Raw genomic sequence first — 17,743 nt, forward strand, 5'->3', positions numbered from 1 at the left:
CTTCCCCTCCTCCCCGCAATCCTGCAATAGAATGTCTGTATCAATTAGTTCTACTAGGTAAGTATCTCCATTTGTAAAGGTGTCTGGCAACATCAGCCTAACCCCCTCTTGCACAAACCCCATTTCCTTCTTGCCTTCTCCCCAGAGTGCCAAGGTAAAATTAATCTCAAACATTAAACCATTATGGCATTTCCTAACACCTATTAGGAACCCTTTCTCACCTTTTGTCACAAATTGGGCATCTATTCAGGGTACACAGGAAAGCCCATCAACGATTGTTAACTCATATTCCAGGAGAAGGAACCACCTCTCCAAACAGTATAAAACATGAGAGCAAACTTGGCCCCATCATGCATTCTGTGGGTGCATGTACAGTCTGTATCTCTGGTCTCTTTGATGTGTCATGCTAGTCATGCATGACCCCATCTCCATCTTCTCTACACAGATGTCTGTACATCTGGACAGGTAAATATTGCCTCTGTAATAATCCCTGAATGCCTCTATTGCTCATTCCTAATTTTCCTAGTCTTTTGAGTGTGTGTATTTTGACTGCTTTTCACATGTGATCGTATTGGCAACATATTTTTCTAGTAAACATTTTAAACTGTTTAAATCTGGAGTCTTCTCTGATACTGGACCTTCGTATTATTGGTGAGAGAACTTGCTCCTAAACAGCTCTACCTAAGTCTCCCCCTGCTAATTCCCCCATCAAAAGAGTAGACCAAAGCAATTCTAGTAACACAACATAAACAATCATATTGATTGGCAATGGCAACCTAGAAGGGATATTAAATAATACCGCAATTGGATCTTGTTCTCCAATTGTATTTGGCATCTTTATTTACCTTATTATTTTTATGTCAGTTTGATGCTATTCCAACTGGCATGTCACTTTATAGATAAAACAATATTTGAATACATAGATTGTCACCTGCCAAATGGAGTCTTTAACCCCTTCAGTGGGTAGTGGGATCACCAACAGATTCTGAAGAATAAATGCAGCCTACAAAGACAAAGCAAACATCAACAGTGCCATCTGGCTGCAACTGACCAAAGTAACACAGTCAGCTTCAAATACACACTAAAGCATTAACAGTAGTATAATAAAGCCACCATTATCCTTCACCTTTCAAAACACAGATAATATCTGCACTTTGTTCCCTGGACTATACTTTTTAATGTAAAGATTGGAAAGTACTATAAAGATATAATTTTAAGAATAACCATTTTATTCTGAGAACAAATTTCTACTCAGAACAAAAGAATAGCAGCTAAAATCCATTGCAATGATAATAGACAGGTGTGTGAATTGTGCTTCCTTTTTGCAGTAATTTCTTCAGTTATTGATACTCCAGGCAACTCTCTACATAGCTGCTATACGCTACTTTCTTTTTCATCATACCTCACCTTTTTAATTACAGAGCACAGAAAGAGAGTTCCCTCATATATGCATAGAATAATGAACACAAGTTGCCCTGAATGTTTCTTTCCAAAACATGTATTTAGATTAACACAAAAGAGTGAATGTGTTATCAAGAAACACATTCCTCCCAGCCCTGACCTGGATAGCCCAGGCAAGTCTGATCTCAGAAGCTAAGAAGTTTCAACTCTAGCAAGTACTTGGATGGGAGTCTTTCTTGGAATACCAGGAGGTGGAGTCAGGGTTTAATCAGCCACCTCACTGAATATCCTCTAGGCCTCCACTGGGGGCCTGTCACCAAAGGTTGCCATGACTTCCAGGCATATGTGAGCACACACACACACACAAATACAAAAATACCAAAAATAAAATAAATGTAACAAAAAACTAGATTCCTCCCAATCACTGCCTCAAAGATGACAAAAGATAGCCGGCTGTTCTGCCATGTTGTCTTGGTCCACCCAGATGCAATTCAAACACTTCTAGAGCTCAATGGGCATTGGAATTTTACAAGTAGGATCCTCCTCAAATCCCACCCTTACAAGCCACCCCCCCCCCCCCAAATCTCTAGGAATGTCTTAACTTGTAGTTGGGAACCCTACCTCCTTTATTTGCCCCTCAGCTCCTTCCCCAGCTGCCTCAACCTAGGAAAACTATAGCACAGTTGTGTGGCATTGGCCACTGGGCCCAGCCCACTTGCATGGCAGGGAATCCTCAAGGGCTTATGAGATGGTAACTCACATTTCTCTGAATCTTCATTCCCACACTATTTCCTCTTTCCCTCACCTGGCAACTCCCATATACTCTCCCCTTTCCCAAACTCATTCACTCCTTCTCAGCCATTCACCAACCTACCTTTTATCTGCCTATCTTCAGCTACATTCATTATTTACTTCATTTATATCCCATCGGGGAGGGTGTACCAAAAAAATTTACATTATTCTCTCCTCCTGTTTATCTGCACAACAACCCTGTGATGTAGGTTAGACTTAAAGTATGTGACTGGTCCAAAAATCATATAGTAAGCTTCCACAGCAAGATAGGAATTCAAATTCTAGCCACTATTCTACACTGGCTGACTGCTGTTGAACAGTAGTAGCAAGTATCCAGGCCTAGTTAAGTCATGCAAGTCAGATGGTATCAAATTACCCAGTGGTTACTATCAGGCCGAGTTTTGCCACTCTCCAGATGGGTCCTGGAGGTCTCCGAAAAACAGAACTGAACACCAGATGACAAAGATCTATCCTCCTGGAAAAAGCCGCTGCTTTGGAGTGTGGACTCTATGGCATTATATCCAGCTGAGGTCTCTCCCCTCACCATATCCTGCCCCTCCCCAGACTCAACCACAACATCAACCTGTGTAGTTATACTAGATGTCTGCTGTCCCTAATGTTTTAAATGGTTTAAATGTCTTAAAATTTTAAATGTATTAATCATTTTAACTGTTTTTATGCTTAAATTCTATTTATGTGAAATTTTGTGTTGTGAGCTGCCCTGAGCCACTTGTTGGGAAGGGCGGAATATAAATCATAAAATAAATAAATAAATAAACCTGGAGGTGGCCACCCTAGCCAGACCTGACTCCAATGAGCCCTGCCCCTTTCCTTTGTCTTTTACTGACAGAACTAAGTCTGGAATCTGTGGTTGCCTAGCAATGGCCACTGAGGGAATCTATAGCTTAAAGCTGTTAAAACCTTTTTAAGGTTTTGGGTTTTTTAGATTTCAGATTCTTCTGTAAAGCTAGGGTGTTCAGGTTTATAGAAGGATGTGTCATGCCCATTCACAGCTAGTCTGGATTTAAGTATCCTTGCTATTAGTATATAGATGTTATATATTTTGCTATTGACATTAGTTTATCAATAATAATTTTCTGAAACAATAGATAACAGAAGCTTTAAAACCAGTATATCAATCGTTGAATTCAAGGGTCTCGCATGTCTTTAGTGCTGGCTGTATCATAGCCATTGCCTTTTTAAAAACTGGGTTGAAGGAACATTAGTTATCAATGTTTTTTCCCGAAGTGTTGCATGCACCATCAGTGCCAAGTTGAGAGTCCCCAGCCCAATTTAAGAGACTCAACAGCCAGAGGTCTAAATGAGTTGATTCAGAAATCCTTTTATTACATATCAATATGCAGGAGGAAAACACATCTCTCTATACTAAGAAACATCAGATCAGTTTTCCTCAGATTTTCTTCACAAAACATAACATATTTATACTATTTCGATAACAAAGCAGGTCTAGTTGATTGGTCACAATGTTCTTGCTTTTAGTCTTTTAGCTTACCCTGTTGGTTCAAATAAGCCTCATCTCTATTCTGAGAGATAGGAGATCATCCAGGATGAGGTAATTTCCTTGGGGTTCTAAAAAGGGCTTTGTAATGTGCTCAGTAGAAATGATATCTTTCTTTGTTCTAAAAGGCTTAATACTAAGACCACTAAGGCCCAGAGATGCTAATTCATTTATGTTAAAGCAGGTTCTATGATTTAGAGTTAGAGCAAATATGTTCTATGATTAGAATTAGTGCAAATAGGTCTGCCACTCTGTGCATGTTCTAGTGCAAATCTGAATCTACATTCTACAAAAGCTTCAAGTGTCCATGATACGACTCTTTTTTTTTAATTTCAATGATAGCACAGGCACTCATAAGTTCAGAAAACTACCCAGATAGTGAGTTCCTTCAATCCAGTTTTGGAATTTAATAAAGATCTATCCTGTTTGTATCCTGCCCTTCCTTCCAAGGAGGTCAGAAAGCACATATGGATCTTCCCTGCTCCAGACTGCATCTGACTACTCCCTTTATTAAAATCTTTACATGTGAAAATGACATGAAGCAACAGACTGTCTCCACACAATGATTGGCTTCCAATGTGCAGGATTGTTTTGTTTTGAAACAGGGCAGCACTTGTAAGTCGTATCTCTCAACTGTAGTCTAACTCACAGGGAAGGGTAGGATGAAATACATATCGTACTCTTTACCTGAAATCAACCACATTGGCACTACCTATGCACATTTGTCTCAGCACTTACAAACTGTACGCTCCTAGGCTCTGTACCTCAAAATGGATACACTGAATTCATTTTATTTACTTGATTCATTTATATGCTGCCTTCCTCTTCAATGAGAATCCAAAGCAGTGTACCTTGTTCTCTTCTCCTCCATTTTATCATCACAAAAACAGGTAGGTTAGGCTGAGAGCATGACTGCGGTCACACACACCAAATAATGCACTTTCAATACATTTTTAAACTGGGTTTTACAGTGTGAATTGGCAAAATCCAGATGGAAAGTGCATTATTTAGCATGCATGATAGTGGTGTGTGTGACTGAACCTGGATCACCCAGTGAGCTTCATAAAAAAGTAAGGATTCCAACATGGGGTTTCAACTATCCTAGTCCAACACTCTAACCAGTACACCCACAAGCTCAAAGTTTGTACATGCACAAACACTATATCACTGAGACAAGTGTACATATGCTGGTTCTTTTGATTCTCTTCTTCTTTTGCATATGTTGCTCTGTATACAGGATGCCTCATGCCTAGAACTAAAAGGAACTGTCTATTATAGTTCCTCAGTATTTTATCACCTTATTTTGCTTGTCTATGAAGATTCAACCTTATGTTTAAATATAAATAATTTTGGTGTTACTTTCATATTCATCACATTAATTATGTATCTTTGTTATCCAGCACTCACGAGGAAAGATGCTGCTGGCTAATTACACTGGGAATGCCAGTGATGGACCCCATTTCTGACATGGACCCCCCAACCATGAGCTATCCAATTCAGCAGGAGGAACCAGAGGATAATGTTAACTGATGTCAGTAGAGAGTGCACATCGGAAGATCCAAGGATAAGGTGATTGAGATGGAGGACCTTAATTTAGCATTCTGCATAATTAAGTACTCAATAGTAAACGTACCCCAAATTTCACCTAGACTTGTTAAAATATTACTAGCCATTTTTCTGTAAAAGTGTTCAAGGTGGAGACAGAAAAATATACATGCATTTCTCTCTCTCTCTATTTAAAATTTCAGTATTTTTTTTCTGCATCCTGGCCATAATCTGTAATCTTTTGAAGGTAAATACTTAAATGGGAAGAAGGAAGAGAAGTACAATTAATAGACTCTATATAATTTATAAACATGTTAAAGCTCCTTCCTTGAAGATGCTTCGTTATAAATTGAAAAAAAAATTATAGGGTTGTTTAGAAAACACTTGAGATAAGGAAAACACCTACATCTAATTTCCATTGGCCTTTCTGAAAACACAATCAAAAGGCGACATTTATACACAGCACAGAGCAATTTGCATACCTCTCTTCGCACCATGCTACACTCAGACTGGTCCAGAAGGATGTTTATTACGGTTCCCCATAAGCCTCCTGAAATATTTTGACAGCTTTCAGCCAGAGCAAGGCATCCAGCTTCAAGGGATGTGAGTGCTGATCCTATTGCAAGTGAGGTGAATTTTACCTAGTATAAATTAACAAATAGATTTATTCTTATTAGAATACGCTATTTTACAAAGCCCATTTCTGAAAATTCTTGTATATGTCTAACATTAGAAATAGAACTTTCCAAACAATTTATCAGATGGTTTACCAATTCAAAAAATGTGTCATTTGAGGGGGGGGGGGGTTAAAAGAAAAGAGAAACCACTGTATTTGTAAAGAAACAAAAGCATAAAAACTGGCTTCTTTTTGCAAGTACTTTGTATTCCTGCATTTGGGGCGGTGGTGGTGGTGGGGGAAATGGTTCACTCTTTCAAAGAATGAACAAAGAATCATTAAGTGAACAATGATCCTGATGTCTGCTACAAAGAGCTGGCTTGTGCCACAACCAAATATGCAAGATTCTGTTTCCAAGATCATCTAATGTAAACACTGCAATAAAAGGTGAACCAGGCTTTTGTTCTGAAGGTCATGTTTCTCATATTGATCTTTGTTGAGAGGAAGAGGCTGTTACAGCAGCTGTTCTTCCAACTGTCATAGCAGCTTATGAGTAGGCAAGGTGCTGTTTGAACAGCTCCCACTTTACCTCCTCACAAGAAAAAGAGAGTGAGAGAATTACTTTTGCAGGGATAATATTTCTTCCTGCTTCTCACTCTCCCCCCACCCCGCTGATCTTGTTCCAAAGGACAGACATTCTCAAGACCCAAAATGCACAGTTGCTAGACTCTGTTACCCATCAATGCAATTCTCCAAGGGTGAGCAATTTGTTCAGCACCAAGAACCTGATGAAAATCTATCACGAACTAGAGGGCTATAGCAAATTTGTAATTTAACCATTGGTTGCATGCAATTAACAAAATCTGCACATCACTCATGAACATCCACAGATGTTGAACTACAGCTGGTAGACATCCAGCTCACATTCATCAAGATACTTATCCATTCAGTTCCCTTTGGAATCATTAAAATGAGCCCAGACCTAGTACAATCACAAGTAAATCCAGCTGTGGAGTTTTTAGTGCCTTCTTCCGGGTGCAAGTTGAAAAAAGAAAACTAATTTTGCCTGCTTGACATGGCCCCATGCCCAAAGAAAGTTTTAACATAAGGTAGGACAGGATACACACAGCACTGTTGTACTCTAGCAGAAGAAACACTTAGCAAAGCACAGGAAGGAACAGAACTATCCCTTCTAACTTTAGCTCAGTTTTTAGACTGCATCCTTCTCCAGGCTCACCTTAATCTCACAAGTCTTGTTCGTTTCAAACAATTTTATTAGTAACATATGGTAATAAATTTCAATTTCTTACATCATTAATAATTACTTTTTAAAATCTAACCTATATGTGACTTTCTACCCACACCTCCCCCGTTACTTGATCCCCGCCAGTTTTATATACTTAAAATCTTAATATTAAAGGTACCCTTAATTAATAAGAACCAAAATTAATATCCTCCTCCCTCTTAGACTTAGACATTATCAAAAATTGTCCAATGTCCTTTTATTTTCCACTCTTTTTCTACGTAACGTCTGAACTTTTTCCACTCCACCTTAAATACTTCTAAATCATAGTCTCGTAACTTGTTAACTTGTCCATTTCACTCCATGTCATAACTTTTACAATCCAATCCCATTTCTCTGGTATTTTTTCTTGCTTCCACAACTGCGCACACAATGTCCTAGCAGCTGAGAGCAAGTTCCAAATTAAAGTTCTATCTTCTTTTGGAAATTTTTCCATTTGTAATCCCAACAGAAAAGTCTCTGCAACTTTGTTAAATTCGTATCCCAAGATCTTAGGAATCTCTTGTTGAATCATCTGCCATTATTTTTTCGCTCTTTCACAAGTCCACCACATATGGTAGAAAGAACCTTCATGTTTTTTACATTTCCAACATCTATCTGGCATCTTATTGTTCATCTTTGCCAACTTTTTAGGAGTCATATACCATCTGTACATCGTCTTAAAACAATTTTCTTCAATACATTGACATGTTGAGAGTTTCATAGTTCTTCCACAAATATTCCCATGTGTCCATCTGTATTTCTTTATTTACATTAATTGCCCACTTAATCATTTGAGATTTCACTACGTCATCTTCCGTAGACCATTTTAAAAGTAACTTATAGATTTTCAAAATTAATTTTTCATTATCTCCAAGCAGACCTTTTTCCATTTCCGTTTGTTCTCGTCTTATTCCTTCAGTTTTAACATCACTTTCCACCAAACTTTTTATTTGTTGCATTTGAAACCAATCATATTTATTATTCAACTCTTCAGCAGTTTTCAATTCTATTTTACCGCTTTGTACTTTTAGTAATTGATTATATGACATCCCTTTATCCTGAATCAGCGGTTATTCTTATTACTTCTGCTGGCACTATCCATAGTGGCTTTCTCTCATCGCCATATCTCTTGTACTTCATCCAAATATTTAGTAGATTATTTCTTATATAATGGTGAGAAAAAAAACCATTCAACATTTTCTTTCCATAGTACATAAGCGTGCCAGCCGAATTTATTTCCATGACCTTCCAACGTTAAAAGTTTTTTATTCAACAGCGTCACCCAATCTTTTATCCACACTAGACAAACTGCTTCATGATATAATCTTAAATCTGGTAGTTAAAATCCTCCTCTTTCTTTAGCATCTATTAAAACTTTCATTTTAATCCTTGGTTTTTTCCTGGCCCATACAAATCCTGAAATCTTTCTTTGCCATTTATTAAATTGTTTACTGTCTTTCACAATCGGAATAGTTTGAAACAAATACATTATTCTCGGCAAAATGTTCATCTTAATTGCAGCTATTCTGCCAAGCAATTACAAGCTTGTTCCATTTTATCATATCTTCGTCCATTTTACGCCATAACTTTTTATAATTGTTTTTAAACAGATCAATATTCTTCATTGTTATTTCCATGCCCAAATATTTTACTTTAGGGGTAACTTCACATCCCATTAATCTCTGCAATTTCTTTTGTTTACTTACTTGCATATTTTTACACATTTTTTTTTTATTTTTCTTTATTAACATAAAGTCCCGCCAATTCTCCAAAATCTTGTATTTTGGCAAACAAAGATGTTACTTGCATAGGATTTTCATTTATAAACATATCATCTGCAAATGCTCTATGTTTATAAGAAAATCCTTTAATTCTCGTTCCTTCAATTTCTTAATCATCTTGTATTTGCAGCAATAAGATTTCAAGAGTCATTATAAACAACAATGATGAAAGCGGAAAACCTTGCCTTGTACCTCTGCTGACTGTCATTTCTTCTGTAAGATCTGCATTTATACATAACCTTGCACGTTGTTCAGTATAAATTGCTTTTATCATTCTTATAAAGTTCCCCCCCAACTTTATTTTCTCCATTACTGTAAACATAAAGTCCCAATTCAAATTATCAAAAGCTTTCTCTGCGTCCACAAAGAATTATGCAACTTCCTTCTCTGGATGTTTTTCATAGTATTCTACAATATTTACAACAGTTCTAATATTGTCTCTTATTTGCCTTTTAGGGAGAAAACCCGCTTGGTCTTCCTTTATAAAGTTTATTAGATATTGTTTAAGCCGTTCTGCTAAGATTCTTGTGTATATCTTATAATCATTGTTTAATAATGAGATTGGTCTATAGTTCTTTACATTAGTGACATCTCTATCTTCCTTTGGAATCAACGAAATTACTGCTTCCTTCCATGTATTTGGTATTTTCCCATTTATTCTTATCACATTCATTAATTTTTGAAGTTTCGGTATTAATTCTTTAAACGTTTAAATTTTTTTGCCGTAAATCCATCTAGTCCAGGTGCCTTTCCAATTTTCATTGCATTAATCGCTACTTCAATTTCTATTTTTATATTTCTATAAAGTGAAGCTTGCCCTTTCCAATGCACCCAATTTTGCTGTCCTCTGAGCCTCCCAGGCTCAGATATTAATGTTTAAAGCTTTTATTTCTCCCAAAATGGCGGTCGCAACTTTTGCTTCACTTTAAAAAAAAAATTCTTTTTTCCCTTTTACCAGTTCAAGTCTTCTTATCTACTATCCAACAGTAGTAATTTTTTTAATTACCAAATCTGTTAACTCCACCAATTTTTAATGTCCCAGTCACTTTAAAAATGGTGTTAAAACTTAGTCCTCCCAACAACAATGGCCACCGATGTTTCTCTCTGGTATTATAATCTTAGAGTAGGCTGTTTACTTCGTTGACTTCCTTCTTCTTCCTCCAATACTTCCTGCTTTTCTTGCCTTCAAATCTCGTTTCACTGGTAGAGAAATCTCACGATATCTGATGTATTTCCTGTGTTGACTGTGAACGCTGCAGATCTGTAACGATGGGGCTGCCTCCTCAACCACAGATAGACTAAACAATAAATTCCTTTCTTCTTTTAACACTATCTTTTAAGTTTACAAAGTTCAAATTTAGCCCCTTATCTTCTTCTCCTTTCAGGCTTTCAGTATTTCCAACTCCCACCTTTTACTTTTGTTGTTGCTTAACTTTAATTAGTCCTGGAATGAAGAGATAGCAATCAGTACCTTTTATCCGTAGTTTATCCAAATCAACACCAGTCCTTTGTAGATTAGATGTTTAAAATTGTAAAAGAAGGTTTGGATCCTGTCGAGCTTATACCAAATTGATGACTCTGGAAACTTCTGCAGACAATGAATATGCAACTTCTCTTTGGAGATCCCTCAAAGCCTCAAAGGAGCCCCCCCCCCGGGGTCTCCCTTTCAGCCAAGGTAAATCTCCTTAAAGTACCTGTGCATACCTTGGACAATTCCCTAGCTGAGAAATGTAGGCAGAAGGCATTAATTTGCCTTTTACTACCCTGAACAGAAGTGCCAGCCTGCCCCCTTTAGGGAAAGCAACTCAGCTCGCCATTTTCCAACCCCAGAAGTCACTCTCACAAGTCTTGTTATCACTGCCTTTCACTCTTCTTCCTTGATTCTTTTCGTACCAATTGCTCAGCTATGCTTCACAAAGCCACTAGGGTGGAAACTAAATGCAGGGTCAGTCCATAAATCTGAAGTGCTACTCTAAGCAGGTATAGCAAGCCTTCCGATTGTCACTCCTGCCTAGGAGAAGGGAGATGTGCTAAATTCCATAAGAAAAACATCTCTGCCCATGCCACTCAGATATGGTAGAGACAACTGAGCATGCTTTAGTATACTGCCAATTTTACCAGAATATTTGAAATATTTATATTATTCCAGCTTTATCCAATTTCCCAGTAGAGCCAATCGGTTTTATATTTCTCTCCTTCTTGGAGACTGTTAAAATGAAACGACCCTTAAAGTAGCCAGATTTTGTGTCCAGGCATGTTTAATTAGACAGAAGTGTATGACCTAGTCTTAATATTTTAACCCAGTATTGCATTTTACCTTTAGTGTGCCTAGAGCATTTAAGATATGGAACCAATATAAATGTTTGCTGACAACTTTGATTCCGAATTCTGATCTTGGATCATAATGACTTCTTCTAGGACCTGCCTATCTGAAGCCAATAGCCTGAAAAACAACTACGCTCAAGAGTATGTGCAACACACACACCACTTTAATGTCTTCAAGATTATACTGGCAAAACTTTTTCCCCTTGTAATTGTTGTTCACACAAGTAAGAGGGGCAAAAATATTTGTATAAATACATTCATATGTATTTGCTGATTTTCTTATCATCACCACCACCTCTACCTTTCTTCTCATAGGCTTCAGTGTTAAACAGAAATTAGGTAGGTTTATACTGGTAACTTCCAACTTCAGCCCCTCAGATTGGAGGTCAGCCAGGAAATAAACTGTGTGTGTGTTGAAGTGCTATCAAGTTGCTTGTGACTTATGGCAACCATATGAACTATTGACTTCCAAAACATTCTATTGCTAAGTGCCTTGCTTAGGTTTTGCAAATTGAGGGCTGTGGCTTGCTTTGAGTCAATCTATCTCTTTCTGCTGCCTTCAAATTTCCTAGCATTGCTGTCTTTTCCAGTGAGTCTTGTCTTTTCAAAATGTCACCACAGTATGATAAGCTTTAGTTTGGTCATTTAAACTTCTAGGGATAGTTCAGACTTGATTTTTATCTAAAACACACTTATTTATCTTTTTGACAGCCCACAGTATCCAGAAAACTCTGCCCCAACACTGCATTTAAAATGAATAAACTTTCTTCCATCAACTTTCTTCATTGTCCAGATTTTGCATCAATACATCGTAATGGGAGATACCATTATCTTGGTTGCCATCGACACATCCTTACACTTAAGGATCTTCTCTAGCTCTTTCATAGCTGCCGTTCCCAATCTCAAACTCTGATTTCTCTGATAGTTTCCTTTTTGTTTGATGACTGAACAAAGGAATAGCAAATCTTTAACAATTTAAAGTCAACTAGGGGATGCAACAGATTGAATAGAAGCTCCTAGGAATGGGAAATGAAGCAAGGAGAAGAGTTTGGCTTGCTCCAAACATCTGTACATGCTTTAATTTATTGAAAAAATCATCTAAACCAATGTTCACATAACAAAATTGCCATTTCCCACTGATCCATTAAAAGATCATGACTGGAAGTCTGTGAATGGGGTGGTCAGAGAAAAGCAGAAGTGAAACTACCACTCCCCTTGGAAAGGACTTCTGGATTCTCTCTATATTTGAAAATACTGCCCCAGTCTCTTCTCAGAGGCAGCTGGAGGAAGAAGCAGCAGACTATAGGTATTCAGTGGTGAGTCTGTTCAGTAAAAACCGAAAGAACCTTCAACCACCCTAAAGACTAGATTTACTTTAGCACAAAAGTTTCACTGAGAGAGCGCACTTTATCAGATGTAATAAATGAATCTGCTGCTGGAAGACATAAGTATACAAATGTGCAAGGTGAAAACTTAACACTACAATGCAATTCATAACATTTTTATGCCAAGCTCAAATGTACATGATACACACAGTGTAACAGTACCGGTTTAAGTCCTGGTTACTACAATTACATTTACTGTTAAATTCTAATTTAGAAATTATTTATGCTGTAGTAAATTTGTTAGTCACTGAGGTGTTACGAAACACCTTTTTGCTTGATTCAGGTGGGTGGCTGTGTGGGTCTGAAGCAACAGAACAACACTTTGGCACTTTGTTGGTCGTAAAGGTGCTACTGACCTTTTGTCTGTAAGAAAGAAAAGCAACTGTAACACCTATTAAAACATCATGGAGTTATGATCCTTTGTAGTTAATACGATTACATAAACTAAAAAAATAAAATTATATCCCTAGAACCAAAGGTTATTTTCCATGAATCCATGTTGTGTTGTTTAGAAAGCAAAGGCACAGGGAAGCCAAACAATATGTTGCCTGGGCTGATGAGCCAGCCCTGGCTAAATACACATTCACACCCTACAAGAAGATGTGCAGTTAAGGAAACAATACAAAAACATGACATATGCCCATTGGAATAGTCTCTCTGAATACTAACATGCATTAACAGAAGTGAGACTTTGTACATCTATCTAGCATTTAACCTACTTTCATAAATGAATACACTGAAAAAGAAACAACCCTAATGCTCCTAAAAACCATTGTCCCAAAGCAGATTACTGAGGGTTAATACCAGATAAATGTGTCTCCCAAGTCCTATAGGAAGACTGATGGGATGGCAGGGATCAACCTCTTGCCATTTCTGATCATTTCCAAAATTGTATCTTCAAAGACCAGTAGAAAAACTTGTAAGAGTATAGAGTGTCTAAGGAGATTTGGTCAGCAGGGAAAAAAAGGATGATTCACACCAGTGACCATTTTCATGGGTGCCTATTTCTGCCTGAACCTTTTGTTGCTGATGTTTTGTCCAAGTCTAGTAATCAAAAAGGCTCCTTCCTTCAGAAGTTTTAATTTTATTTTTTTAATTTCAATTTATATTATTCAATTTATAATATTCAATTAAGCAGATACAAATTGACAAATCTCAGTTTAAACTGAAGCAAGACTAGAATGACAGAAAAAGACAGTGTTTGATGGATAGATCATGTGATATCCATGTTCCCCATCCTGGCAAGTGATAAATGTTCCCTAATTTTTCAACTGGGTATTCAAAAATACATGTCTAAGCAAGACAATTTAGCATTGACAAAACATTAATTTGGGATTTTAAAAACGAAAATGTACTATATCTCAAGCACAAAAACAAAAAAACCATCAATATACAGTTGTTATGAGAATTTAACTCACCTTTAAAACTTTGCAAGTATGAATATATTTATTTATTTGGTTCACTTATATTCTGCCCTTTCCCAGATGGGCTTAGGGTGGATCACATACAGATAAAAATCAGTCACATATAATAAAACCAATAAATACAATTAAAACAACAGCATTACATCCACATTAAATAACAGAGGCAGGCGGTACATAGTGCAAATTTAGGTGTAATCATTCAGTGGCCCGGATATAAAGGTTCAGATGATAGATCACTCTGGGGGAGGGCAGCCGATGGTATAGGCAACAGAGTAGAGGGTGCCCGCCTGCCTCAACTAAATATATACATCAAATTTTCAGCATAAGTACAAAGAAACAATTCTAGAGACTAACTGACCTCTGGATCTCTGTCCACCCATAAAGGAATCAGCCAAGCCAGGCCTTGTGAAGTAAATTGTTCTTCACTGTTGTCACATGGCAAGAACCAGAGAGATACCCAGTCCTGCAAAGAAAACAACTTATATATGTAAGAAACTGGATCCTCAACCAAATGTCAATCTTATAAAATAAGGTGTCTGCTCTTCTCTGTTGGCCTGGCTTGAGTAAGGCATGGTCAGCAACTATGTGCCTCACTGGCTTAGCAAGTCCAATAATAGTGGCTGCATTTAAAGCTCTTACCACATTCGGGGCTTGAGCCATCATTTCGTGGGTCAAGTGAAGCAAACAAATAATAGTGCACTTAGTGACACCTTTTCCCATGAAGGACATGGCATTTCCTCTCCATTCAACATAAAAAGAGGAGATGACCTGAGAGGAAAAAAGAACACACAATCAAGCCCATGACAACTTTGCTTCTAATAGATTGGATTTCATATACAAATCAAACAGCAGGTAACTCCCACAACGAGTTATGTAGAGTTCTTCATTTCACTATGACCTTTCCCAAATAATTTTCAAAGGCTCGTTCATAAGTCAGATGTAAATCTTGCTCTTGCCTCACATGGTTCATTTACACTGTGGCTCACAACACAAAATTATGGCTCAATAAAACTAGGGATACTGCAATTGTCTAAATGTGAGCTACTCCACTAACCCACTAACTCTGGTTAATTAAAACAGGTTCGGAAGCTTGTTAATTACAGTCTTAATTATGGTTTCATGTAACATAAAAATGCAGACATCCTAACTTAATGATGTCTTGTTCCCCAGAGCTGCTCTGATACATGCTTCACACTGCAGAGATACCTGGCAAGACCAAAGGAAACGAAAGCAGCATTTGCTGAAGCACATCAGTATTTTAGAGATAGTCTGCAAGTCAAATTCTGGTTTCATAATGCAACACAGTTAAAATAAATCATGGTTTTGCATTACACCTAAAGAGTGCCATTGTGACATCTCCCCTAGTACTTCTGGCTTAGTAATTCCTCAAGTTTTTCTCAGTTTAGCCCATACTCATTCACAGTTGCAACCCAAAAGAGAGAGTAGATATCTGTGGACAGTAACTGCATCTGCAGAGGAAGTTTTTTGTTGTTCCTTTTTTAAATATTCTAAAAATGACAACACTGACTACTACATAAAATGTTTGTACTGTACTGAAAAGGCCAGCCAAAGATAAAGGACATTTAAACATGGTTTGAAGAATACATTACATGATGGTGCATGTGAATGTATGTGATACAATTCTGCCTAATTTTCTTATCACAAAAACAGTCTTCAGTTTCTTGTGGGAACATGCCTGGTCAATAACAGTGTATTATAGATGGACAACCAAAGCACAATATTCCTCCACTAAATATGCATTACCTACTTTGCATACTGCTTCACTATGTTTATGCCTGAAAGAGATGTATGTATATTATAAAATTAAGGGGGTTTTTCCCCCTGGCTGGTGCTGAACTTATCCAGTTTCCATTGCCATACATTATTATTCTTCCAAAGACAAAAGTGTTGATGAAGCAGATATTTCTGCTGGCAATTTTAATATTTTAAAGTTGTGATGTTTTCAATCTCATACCACTGTGGGTCCTAGTTGCCTGGGAGAAAGACAGGCTTATGTTTTAAATAATTAAATAAACAAACCCAAAAGCTTCTTTTCAGCTTAAAAGTTTGTGATATAATAAATAATTGTCTATGAAAGGCAACAGCAAAGAAAATTAATATATTAAAACCATACCAAAGGTCTTTTGGTTAATACTATACATTCCCTCTGATTTATCTCTAAGCTTGCATGCAGTTTTTGTCTCAATTCACTTGGCTTAAATGGTATCCATTCACTGTCCATCATTCCCTTCTGTTTCTCTCTCCATTCTTCTGACACTTCTGTCCTGCTCCCATCTACAAGCTGACTTGGATAACTGGACTTGCAACATCTCTTGTCAGATGCTAAGCAGCTCTATCTTTACTACATAAGGGTTTTCCTCCATTAGTTCCATTTGCTGGTAACAATTGTTTATATTTTTTTCAGATTTTCCTGCTTCTGTTGTAATTCATGCTGATTCTCTATCCTGTAGCATTTGCTCCCCCCATATCAGAGATATACATTTCATTCCTCAGAAGTAACACTGATCAGATAAATATTCATTGGCTACTTCAAAAATCACTGTAGTAAGGCATGAAACATGTCTTACTAAGAAAAACCATATAAGCAATGCATAGTATTTTGCTTTCCAGTCCAGTTAAAACCAAGAATCATACCCTATTTACCTCAAGAAGCCCTGCTAAGTATTTCTTACAAATTGTAAATGGCTCCATTGTAGCTGAGTAGGAACTCCAGCCGGGAACAGCAGTGACATGAACCATTCCTCTTAGAGTCCTTTCCAAAGAAGGCAATCCATAGAAGTGAGGGGCATCTGTCACCCGTAAATACTGCATAAGTTTCAAGGCCAGTTCTGTTCGGAAATAGCCAGCAACTTCTAGATCTTTCCTACAGCAAACACAAGATTGGGATTTAAGAGATATTTCAAACCTGATGTACAAGAAGGAAAGTGGAAGGATAAATGTATTGGGGAGTATAGTATAGTGGCACCTGTACACTTTTGCTGCAAACATTGGTACATATTCAGATACATGCATCTTACTAAAAGACAATTTCAAGAGAAAATGGAAAGTAAAAAGAGGATAGATTCAGACTGCACTTCTCAGCAATATCATCACATCTAAAATAGCATAGTAATAATCAGTTCTGCTTGGCCATTGGTGGCTGGGTGGAAGAGGGCTGACCTTATGTGTTTAATTTGTGGGTAACAATTTCCATTTTAAGACAGCACTTTGAAAGTTAGGGAGCAGGGGCCGAGAGAGAAATGGGATACAGACTGGTCTCTTCACTAGCTAGATTCAAAGGCAAATCTGCTATGGATCACTGCTGCATTCTGGCCTTCCTTGCTGAAAAATATATGCATACCGGGTCAAAAAAATTATACGCTGCCTTCATCGATTTGAAGGGTGCTTTTGATTCAATAGATAGAGCCCAACTATGGATCAAGCTAGGTTACCTGGGAATGGACCCCCGTCTGCTGTTTCTCTTGAGGAAACTTCATTCTAATACCTTTTGCCAAGTGAAATTTTCTTCTAGCAGTGACTTGACTAGTAAAATCCCAGTGTTTAAGGGGGTTAAACAAGGTTGCGTGCTGGCCCCGCATCTTTTTAATTTATTTTTAACTGACCTGGCACAATTTTTGAACCCTATTAACGGTCATCCACCTAAACTTGC

The 17,743-nt window shown here is 37.5% G+C and overlaps 1 protein-coding gene across 2 annotated transcripts in view; it reads right to left on the minus strand.

Annotated features, from left to right (window-relative positions):
- The window catches only part of RTTN (rotatin), a 120,413-nt gene that overhangs the window by 44,402 nt on the left and 58,268 nt on the right, over positions 1–17,743 (minus strand). For both annotated transcript variants that reach the window (XM_060244065.1, XM_060244064.1), the window contains exons 28-32: positions 16,738–16,957; positions 14,713–14,841; positions 14,432–14,536; positions 5,740–5,898; positions 932–1,003 (exon numbers count right to left, since the gene is read on the minus strand). In XM_060244065.1, the coding sequence (XP_060100048.1) occupies positions 932–1,003; positions 5,740–5,898; positions 14,432–14,536; positions 14,713–14,841; positions 16,738–16,957 (685 nt within the window). The remainder of the gene's footprint in view (positions 1–931; positions 1,004–5,739; positions 5,899–14,431; positions 14,537–14,712; positions 14,842–16,737; positions 16,958–17,743) is intronic.

Source organism: Heteronotia binoei, chromosome 7, assembly GCF_032191835.1.
Source record: "Heteronotia binoei isolate CCM8104 ecotype False Entrance Well chromosome 7, APGP_CSIRO_Hbin_v1, whole genome shotgun sequence".
Classification (NCBI taxonomy): Eukaryota; Metazoa; Chordata; class Lepidosauria; order Squamata; family Gekkonidae; genus Heteronotia; species Heteronotia binoei.